General features: G+C 43.1%; 1 protein-coding gene across 1 annotated transcript; it reads left to right on the top strand.

Moving 5' to 3' along the window:
- Window positions 1–238: 238 nt before the first annotated feature.
- Asb17 (ankyrin repeat and SOCS box containing 17) lies at window positions 239–10,774 on the top strand. The gene is made up of 3 exons (XM_050149453.1): window positions 239–639; window positions 7,666–7,945; window positions 10,568–10,774. Exons 1-3 carry the CDS (start codon window positions 239–241, stop codon window positions 10,772–10,774), a joined length of 888 nt encoding a protein of 295 aa, XP_050005410.1.
- The last annotated feature ends 262 nt before the right edge of the window (window positions 10,775–11,036 follow it).

The raw sequence follows: 11,036 nt of genomic DNA, 5'->3' as shown, positions 1-11,036 counted from the left end.
ACATTATTTCTGTCCCTTGGGTCTCTCAAATGTCACCAGCTACACAAAGTGCCTCAGTTTTCTGACCCGTGCTGATGACAGCTCTGCAGGTATTGTGATGTCACCCAGGGCTGTCCTTCCTCAGGCTGAAGGGGGGGGGGGGTGTGCATGTGGCGTAGAGCCTACCACATTATCAAAATATGTAGCTGAAGGATCGCAGTATGACTGCCCGTGGTTTCCTATCTACCCCCAAGAAGCGATGAATAACTCTTCTAAGTTATGCAGAAAGGCTTCTTTCCCAAGAGGCAATATATTCTGCAACCTCATTGACAAGATAGTTAAGAGGCCCTCTTTGCAGTTTCTGGGCCAGTGGGGATACCACTGCTATGAACCCAGGATTTATAGAACACTGGCAAAAATTCTGAGGTATGTTGACTTGGATGGCTTTGACATACTCCTCACCGACTATATTGCATTTGTGGAGAAGTCAGGACACCGTTTTGAATTCAATTTCAACCTCGAATTTACTGAAATATGTGTGAATACCATTCTGTACTGGGTTTTCGCCAGAAAAGGTAATCCTGACTTTGTGGAACTCCTTCTCAAGAAGACGAAAGACTATATCCAGGACAGGAGCTGCAGCCTGGCGCTGATATGGAGGTAATCCTCTTACACTTTGTCAAGAGAGAGAAGTGGGTCTGTAGGGAGTACAATACAGTTTTCTTAGATCCGTTCGCATCCTGGGGATGTATCCATGGCTTCATTGTGGACTGTGAATTTTAGAGTTTTACCTGTATTACGTACTATCAAGTCATAGTGGTGCTCAAGGAAGATGTTAGCAAATACATGAAAAATCCCATAAAAAGAAACAGACCTTGTCTTACGACTTAACCGTGGTCGCTTCCTTCAGTGCTATTGAGATTGCACACTTGTAGTGTGTGTATATAGTTCACTCCCCCAAGTACAGCTCAGAGTATATCCATCACCTCATGGTCAACAGTCAACACGAGCTCCCTATCTGTGTCAGATGGTTTTAAAAAAATGATTTAAAATCTTCTACAACTGAGCTCAATGAGAATGTTCTCATTACAGGCCAAGTTTTTACTGCCCGAACCTATCAATCTCTCTGACATGCAAAAGCCCCAGGTGACTTTCTTGTGGCTCGAGAGTTTGATCCTAAGTCAATTAGTTCCCTGGCTTCAGGTGTTAGCCTGATTAGAACATTTGTGCATTTCATTCAACAAAACACTTACCCATCACCTTCTGGGGGCACGGCGACAGGTGGCCAGGAGACATGGTAGTGGGTTCTGCCAGAGTAGCCATGGTCCCTGTAATATCCCTCTGCCCAAGAGCCCACGAGAGTGTGCTCCTGAATGATCATCCCAACCCAGGAGCTGGAAACTGTAAACACAGCCACCACTGGGACTTGTTGTCATTCTATGTGGTTACAGCTTCTAATAACCAGGTTTAAAGCTCAGGGTATCCTTGAAAAGTGTAATAAATAGAGGAGGAAAGGAAGAGTTAAATATGGGCAGGGAAAGGGGAAATTTTAATGGAAAATGAAAGTGAATTATGATTGACAGGATCATTCACGCTCTCTGGAATGGAACTCAAGGCCTCATTGAGCAAGTATGATCCATCTGAACTTTCTTGCTCATTCTCCACTGTGTATGGGACAGTTTTTAAATTGAGAATTTGGATATGGACGTAGTGACAGGATTAAAGTCACTACAGGCCATTATACTTAGCACAGAACTAGAGTTTTAGATTTTGAAGGAGCCTGACAATCTCATGGTATCTTTCTCTGTGTGGCAACCTTGTTAGTACCCCAGGCTGCCAGCTCACCACTCTGGGTGGCTAGCATCTGTTACATGTCTTCTGATATGAATCATCCTTTGCCCATGGCTGGTGGGCTGTATACTTTCCCTCAAATATTTACATGGTCCCATGACTTGAAATATCATGTGCGTGTCAGTGACTTCCAAGTCTTTATCGCCAGTCCTGACCTCTCCTTCCTCTCTGTCTACCTGAGAGGGCCACATGGGGCAGAAGAGACTACCAGTCAGCACACCCATCTCCAAGCCAATCTGGTTCTCACCTCAGGAGCACCTGACCCTATTGCTCAAGGCGGACATTTGGAATTAATTATTAAGTCTTGATTCTTTTCTTCCTTTGCCACCACAGCAATGAGTCCTTTCAACTGTCTATAAAAACAGATCCTTCTTAGTTCCTCATGTCTAATCCAGATGGAGCACTGCCATTTCTTACCAAGACAACAGCAATAGACTCTCTTAACATACCTTTTGAAAACTGGTTACAAAATAATGGCTTCATTGTTCATCATTGGTGTTGCTGTGCCCTACTCATCCCTCCCAGCTACCTCCTGGGCCTCCTCCTTCCATGTTTCCTATCAGTGCCCCTTTCGTGCTCAAGCCACATTGTCATACATATCTGAACATACAAAGTTAAATCTAAGTGCTTTATGAGTGAAAACATGTAATATTTTGTCTTCCTCCTATTACTGTTCATATATATGTATATTTGAGTCTAGAGTCCACATTAAGAGAGAATCCATGACATTTGACTTTGGGGGTATGGCTTATTTGACTCAAGATGACAATCTCTAGTTACATCTCATGTATTTACTAACCACCTATACCATAAAGCTCTAGAAACACCCTTTGCCCATGGTCCTGTTGCACACCCATCAAGTGTGACAAGACACCTACGAAATCAGTCTGGACAGAAAAGTCTGAGCTGTCCAGGTGGAGACGTGCAACAAGTAGCTAGATACAGAAAGCCATCTTTGATGTCTTTATTTCTACATCTAATTTCTTATATCTGTTGGTTCTGTCTGCCTGCAAGTGGTGGGAAAATATGGCTGTCTGCACTGCTGTCACCCTGTCCCAAGCTTAGTGGCTTCTTTCTTTCTGTTGTACCGCGGACAACCATGCTGCTCTTACAGCCCAAGCCTCTTGCGCATATCCGGTCCACGCGGAGCCAAAAGACTTTCTCGCACACATAGGACACCCTTTCACAAAGTGGCCTCCATCTCCTCGGCCCTCAGTTTCACCCTTTGGTCCACACTGACTGTCTTACCCTTCCGTCACCATTCCAGGCACTTACATGGTGATACAGCTAAGTAAATGTGTCTCCTAGTCTTCACCCAGATGTCACCTTTCAGGCACGCCCTGTCCATCAGTCATGCATCTCCCAGTATATTTGTACGGCTTATTCTATGTGCTGTGTTGACCCTGCATTGTTAGTAACTGATATAACATTAAGGAAGACTGTAAGAGTTTTATTTCGTTCACCAATATAAGTACCTCAAACAGTGGTTTTCATTTAGCGTATGTTCAGTATTTGTTGAAATAAATGAAGAGTAGTTGAAACTATGGTTATGGATGAAACTGCAAGATAAGGGTCAAATCAAAATTGGCCAACATGGCATGCACACCTTGCTGGACACTGAGGGCGGTGGGAAGACAGGAGGGCTGAGGGAATAGACTACAAAGCCACAGGGGAACCTGAGGCTGGTCTGACCAGGAAAACAAAGTGTCAAGAAAGTAGACTATGTAAACACCAGAGATTGCAGTATTATGAAAAAAGGGTCTATTCGATTTGTCAGCCAAAGGAGAATGTAGAAGAATTGGAGATATGTCTATCTGCAAACCAGAGTGATCCACTATGCAACTGTACAGAAATATTGTGCCCCATTACACAGGCACGTATGACAAGCTCTCAGACACGGAGGCCTGCATTAACCGCACATTTAAAACCAGGCCTTGCTTTGCTGGCCCCCTCCATCCACGTGAGCACCGTTATAATAACTGTCAGGACACAGTAAGCAGATTTTGGTTTACAGCTCCATACTCTTTATGTATCACACATCATGTGGGTACAGATTAGATGTTTAAATCTCATTTTAAATCTATTTGAGCTTTAGTCATGTTTTCAACAATTTCCAATCAATATTCACTCAATATCTCCTAGAGGAGATGTAAATTTTAATATATCTGAATCTTCTAAATCTTAACAATGACCACTTGCTTTTTGCTCTGATTTTCCTGAATTCCAATACTTAGAAGGTCAAGTCAAATACCTTCTTAAGAACCGGCAAGACCACATCCTGAGAATGCAGCCAACTGCCACCACATCCATCTTGAATTTTATCACAGTTTTGAAATGACCACTTTTAAAAATCATTTATGAGATGAAGTGCCTTGATTGATTTTTTCAGGTCATAAACTGATCGTGTATTTCTAAAGTAAACCTCATTGGACAGTGAAGTATTTCTGCATATTGCTAAGTTCAAATAATTCAGATTTTATATGGGCCTTTCTGCCTATCTATATAAATTAGAATTATCTTCTGCTTTTCTTATGATTCTTTAGATGGCTTTGACATCAGGCTAATGTTCTTGTATTTTCTGGATGAGTTTCTACAAAATTAAAATATCTAATTTAAAGGTTGTGTTAGGGCCTGGTGAGATGGGTCAGCAGGCAAAACAGTACATTGCCTGTAAAAGGTTTAAGTGAGTATCAAGCACAAAAAAATCTTATTGGGATTGAAACCAAATTCCAATAAAAAGTATTTGATTGACCCCTACAGAGTCAGTATTGTTTTAAGTCTCACAGATACAGTAGTGAGCCAAAAATACAATTTCTTCCCTTGGACCAGCCAGATCTCAGCTGGCAGCCATAGCTGCCGCTAGTCTGACAACCTGAGTTCCAGTTCTGGAGTCTACATGGTGCAGAGAGAACTGACTCCAGCAAAGCTGTCATCTCATTTATGAGAGGGAGAGAGAGAGAGAGAGAGAGAGAGAGAGAGAGAGAGAGAGAGAGAGAGCTATAAAACACCCCCATTGAAGCCTAAGTTTCCAGAGCTCACCTTGTTCAACCACTTTTAAAAGAGAACAATAAATATATAAAGATGTTAAGCAAGTTTTCAAAAATAAGAAAATGCTAAAAGCACAAGGGTTGAAGGTTCAAAGGACCTCATGAGAGGAGGTTCAGGGTGACCAAGGACCTGTTCACAAAGAGCTTACTACAGAGGGCTCCACTTTGTCAGGGGTTTTCGCATCCTTTAGTGTCTAGGGACAATACTCCAGGGCCATTGTATGTTTGTACCCAGAACACTCTAAGCTTTCCACTGGAAAACACCTGCTAATCCTCCAAGTCTTCATTCTTAGGTATCTGACAGGACATGGCCAGCCCAGGGAGAGCTAAGTGCCACTCCTCAGGGTATTGCTGCTTTGAGCAAACTTCTACCACAGTAGTGGCTATCCTGCATCACATTAACTGTCCTTGACAGTGCGCAGGAACTGCATCTTTCATTTCTATACCTCCTTGTCAGCAGACTTTGGACATGCAGCTGTTAAGTTACCCACACATGAGGAAGCGAGCCGTGAGACTGCTGCCCCGAGTCACACCGCTGCTTAGGGCTGAGAAGCAGAGTGGCAGACACTTAGGGTTGTCTCCTTTAGCCTCTTGGAGCATGCTGGCTCCATCTTATCCAATACTTGAAATTTTTAAAAACTTTATTTTGTATGTGTGTGTGGAGGGGTAGGAGGCACATGTGTGTCGAGGCTTGTGAAAGTTCTCTCCTTCTACAAAATGGTTCCAGGGACCATGCTTGCGTCTCGATGCTTGTGAAAGTTCTCTCCTTCTACAAAATGGTTCCAGGGACCATGCTTGCGTCTCGAGGCTTGTGAAAGTTCTCTCCTTCTACAAAATGGTTCCAGGGACCATGCTTGCGTCTCGAGGCTTGGTGCCTTCACCCCCTGGGCCATCTCACTCGTCTCTATCCGTCCTCTCCCGATACTGTGACCAGGCCACAACCAAGGCAAATACAGAAGAGTGTATTTGTGCTTGTAGTCCCAGGGGCTTAAGAGTCTACCATGGGAGGGAGGCATGGCAGCCGGAGCACAAGCTAAGGGTCACATCCTGAGTGACAAGCATGAGCACAGAGAGCAACTAAAACGGGGTGAGGCTTCACACTCTCGCAGCCTGCATCCATGACATTCTTCCTCCAACTAGAGACCAAATGCTCAGCTACGTGAGACTGTGGAAGACACCCTCAAATCACCACAAGCACCCCCAAAGTTCTGTCTCAGTCTGCAGACTGCGTCACTGTTTGACTAGACTTTTCAATTTAGAATTCAAATTAGAATTTGAGAGGCAAGGTTTATTAATAAAATTCCTCTTTGCTTAATCTCAAAAGTCATGTTACTTGGCAAAATTATTTGTTAATATCAAGTTTCCTGCGGTCAGAGACACTATCGTGTTCTCTCTACATTTATGGTAACTAATTCAGTAAGGAATATAAAAGTGTATTAAATGAAACAATTTCAAATGCTATATACCATTTCATTTCTGTCTTGAAGAATGGAAGTATTGTAATCTAGCCCCCATGTGATACTCCAAGACACAGATGTCAATGTCTCTATGTATGTGCGTGGGTGTTTGCCTTGCATGTATTTCTTTACACCACATGCAAGCCTGGTGCTCCTGGAGGCAGCAGAGGTCACCAGATCTCTGGAGCTGAAGTCAAAGACAGCTGTGAGCTGCCATCTGGGTGCCAGGAAACAAGCCCCTGCCTCCTAGAGAACAGGATTGCTCTGACTGCTGGGTCATTACTCTGGCTGCAGCCTCTTTCGAAAACCCAGTCCTGCAAGGCAGTCCTGGTTATCTAGAAGTTCTAAAACAAAAACAAAAACAAAAACGTGTGTGTAGACAGAGGGCAAACTTGAATGTCCACTTGTTGCCGACAGTGTCTTTCACTGAACCTGGAGCTCATCAAGCAGGCTAGCTAGCTGGCCAGGGGCTCCTTTCTCCCTCCATCACTAAGACTACAAGCACACGCCACCAGAACATCAGTGCTAAGGGTTAAATGTAGTCTGCATACTTGCACAGAAGGCACTCCACTGGATGAATTACCTTTCTAGTCCGAAATATGACTCTTAAAGGAGGAAAATAAAACTCTCTCCTGAGGTACTCGGAGACATCTCACGGTAACACACATGTCTTATTTTATTAAATGGACAAACATGACTGGGGGCTTACACTGGCTTCTCATCTAATCTCCACTCAATCCAACCCCATGGCCAATATATGTCCAAGAACAGAAGCAAAGATATCAACATGATCAATATTTCTACTAATAAAGTAAACTGGGCTGGAGAGAAGGCTCAGCAGTTAAGCACACTGCCTGCCCTTTCAAAGGACCCAAAGCTCACAACCACCTGTCATTCCAGCTCCAGATAATCTGACACCCTCTCTGGACACCTCGGGCTCCCACCCACAGAATAAACTCACATTTACACAGTCACATAACTTTAAAAAATTAAATCTTTAAAAAGAACTATAAAAGCTGTTTTTCTTTCATTTCCATTTTATATGTCCAGAGCTTGGTGAGATTCCTACTGCCCAGTGTGGGAGACACAGAGAGCCGCTGTGACTGAAAGAGAGTGCCCTGCACGCAAGGAAGCCTCAGTGTTTGGTGGGCACTTGCTTCCCCCTTCAGTGTGTTCTATAGTGTCAAATTCTTAAGACATTCGGATAGAAGTTGGTTACAAGGCGCTCACGGGAGAGGGCTGATGTCGTAGATGCTGTTAACACAGTAGCTTACCTTTCCGTGCCTGCTGACACAGCTCACGACACTGCACGCTCTGCCTTTGCCTTGCAGAACCTTCACGCCCGTGTACTGCCCCAGCCCGCTGAGCGGCATCACACCTCTCCTCTATGTGGCTCAGACGCGACAGTCAAATATCCTAAGAATCCTCCTGCAGTACGGGATCCTAGAGAGAGAGAAAAACCCTATCAACATTGTTTTAACAATACTACTCTACCCTTCGAGAGTGAGAATAATGGTTGACCATGAGTTGATTGACATTCAAGAAGATGCTAAGACCTGTCTAACGCTATGCTCCAGAGTGCTTTCTACAGTCTCAGTGCGGGAGATAGAGGTAAGCAGAGCCTCACTCTTGGGGGTGTAAGCAGAGCTTCACTCTTGGGGGAGGGAGTGGAACCCAACACGTGTTAGGACATAATTGTGAAGGCAAAAGTGGAGTGTTCTTAATGCATGCATTATTTCCAATGATGAATTAATCACTGCTCATATGCTCAGTAATTTACAATGAGGCAAAATCCAAATGAGCTAAAATTAGTCCTTCAAATGTTGATTTTCTTACCATGAACTTCAAAAGTTAAATTTATGGTTTATTTTAGTGTTAAATAGATGTAAATTTTTACATTTAAATAACAAACTGTGTATTAAGATTTCCATCTAAGAACAAAATAAGATAAAATTTTCAGTTCTTCTTCCCGCCAGACTATTTCAGAACGGCAGCTCCACTTCTCCCCACAAATACAATCACATACCAAGAAATAGGTTTTTCCATTCATGATGCCCAAGCAATTTTAAGCATTATAGAAATATAAAGACATAAAATATTTATTCAACTGAAAATATCTCTCCGAAATATGGAGATCTTCTCCTTAATAAGGCTTTGGGACTAAACCAAGTTAGAGAAAAAAAATCACCCATCTATCAACCATAAATTGGGAATGCTCATTTTTTTTTCCAAAATGAACTGCAAATTGCAGTATCCAACTGTATCATGCCCACTAACAGCAAGAAGTTAATTTATATTTATAAAGGGAAGCTAGTCGCACAAATTTAACCAGCCAGCTTAACAAGGAATCAACCGTTCCTCCCATCTTTAGAAGTGTAACTTCAGAAATAGGTTCAAAGGCATATACTTTGCTGGCGTTTGAATGCCTTGATAAGAAATACTAATGTGTGGGCCAGCTGTAAGGCAAACAGCTGGGTCAGATTATTATAACTGGCCACCCATTTTCAAAGAGAACATACCTAAGTTGTTTTTAATGTCTTCATGGTTTTTTACATTTTTGCTTCGTAGTAACTGCCCTGCATGGTTATTACAGAACACATCAATTTAGACCAGTCTAAAATTTTGCAAGTAAAACTATTACAAAAAGTATCAGGAAAAAATCGACCAAAGTCACCTGGGAGGCAAAGAATTTATATGCAGGCTCCAAACAAGTAGAGTTCACCAACTCCAGTGGAGTAGTGCTGTGTGGGAGGCCGTGGGACCATGTCCACGCTGTCTGAGCGCTGGTTTCCTGCTTCCGTCACTTCTCAGATGGCACACATATTAAGTTTGGATGTCTCTCTGCCATACCCTTGTAGGCACAGACAATGTCTACTTTGCATGCCTAGTAATTATCCTAGGCACCTACTACAGTTGAATATACATTTGCTACTCTTTAAATAGTTGATAACTAAATAAATAATGAATATATGCACATATATAATACAGCTAGGTAAGTGTCAAGAGGCCGGGACAAAGAAGGTGTTTGCTGTTGTTTCTTAACTATTGCATGCACTGTAGGGGTACGGCTGGAAGTCAGGGGGCAGTTTTGTGGAGCTGGTTCTCTTCTTCCAGCGTTATATGAGTGCTTGGGGAAATGCCTTCCCTTGGCATTTAAGCCCTAGAGCAGACTCTTTGAAAAGATGGCTTCCTAAGACTTTAAGAAGACCTCCTTTCATGCAGGCAGGTCTCCACTGAGGTCTTGGTGATCTACATGGGTTGGGTCCAGCTGGGGAGCATGTATGATTTACATCACCTGTTTCTAGAATCAGACTTTCTGAACAGGCCCCTCGGGTGAACAGGACACTGGTACCTTTAGCTTTTGGATGGCTTCTGCACATGGCTGTGCTGATGTCAGCACCTCAGACGAGGTGATAATGTAGAAGAATGCTCCATCTGAAATGAGGAACTTCCTGCGCATAGTTTAAATTTTGCTTAGTGCCTTCCAAATACTGTTTTTTATTGCTGGGAGAACAAAATTGGAACAAAATTGTAATAAAATGCCTATAAGGTAAAAAGGCTTTGATAAAGATTACAGGAGTTGGATTGATATTTTGTTTATGTTTTAACAAATAAAGCTTGTCTGAAGATCAGAGTACAGAGGTAAACCATTGGAGGTCGGGCAGTGGTGGCTCACACCTTTAATGCCAGGAGTTGGAAGACAGAGGCAGAGGGATCTCTGTGAGCTCAAGACCACCTTGGGCTACACAAGATTGAATCTGTCTAAAAGAAACAGAGCTCACACAAAGGTGATCCCAGCACTTGGGATCCCATGCCTTTAATCTCAGCACTGGGGAGGTGGAGACAGGAGTGATATAGCGGGGCAGAGAGAGGAATATAAGGAGGGAGGAGCTCCTTGCAGTCTGAGGTTTGGTGGAGACAGTTGCAGTCTGAGAATCGCTCCTGCACTCAGAGGACAAAGTCTGAGGAGAGAGTCTGAAGACAGGATGGCCCATTTGGTCTGAGCACTGGCAAAGGTAAAAGGTCTCTCTAATGGCTGGCCACACTGTTTCTCTGATCTCTCAGCTTTCACCCCCTAATATCAGACTCCAAGTTTTATTATTAAGGCCAACTAGAATTCATGCAACAAGGGTTATATAAATTCAGGATCTTTTCTGAACCTAAATAAAAATCTAAAAGTACTAAATACTTGGGATCAATCCAAGAGTAAATGAAAGCTTTTCTTGTCTCCAGACACAGCTGAGCTTGGGAAGACGCCCAATTATCCAAAACTGGTTGGACTACATCCCTCCAACAAGATACAAAGATCCATGTGAGCTCGTCCACCTTTGCAGAATAACCATCAGGACCCGACTGCTGGCCAACAATATGCTCCCAAATGGAATATTTTCACTTCTAATTCCTTCTCGTCTACAAAAGTTCCTGAATTTAGAAAGCTAACATGCATCTTTATGCTGTTCTTTAGGATGGGAGCACTGTACCATTTAGAAGTTAATAAACTATTAACTTCACGCACATTTGCTGCACTGGGGAATCTGTTAGATGTGTTTTCAGAGCTGGAGGGACTCCCCCATGGTTAAGAGCACTGCTCTCTCTTACTAAAGGTCTGCGATCAGTTCCCAGCACCCACATGGTGGCCAGTAACCATCTACAGATGATGCCTACATCTGACCTCTGTGGGCACCAGACATGCATGTGGTAT

Source organism: Alexandromys fortis, unplaced genomic scaffold (genome assembly GCF_014885135.2).
Source record: "Alexandromys fortis isolate MF-2015 unplaced genomic scaffold, M_Fortis_MF-2015_v1.1 scaffold_68, whole genome shotgun sequence".
NCBI classification, from domain to species: Eukaryota; Metazoa; Chordata; class Mammalia; order Rodentia; family Cricetidae; genus Alexandromys; species Alexandromys fortis.
Note: the sequence above shows the minus strand (reverse complement) of the source record. Positions and strands in the feature narration are given on the sequence as shown.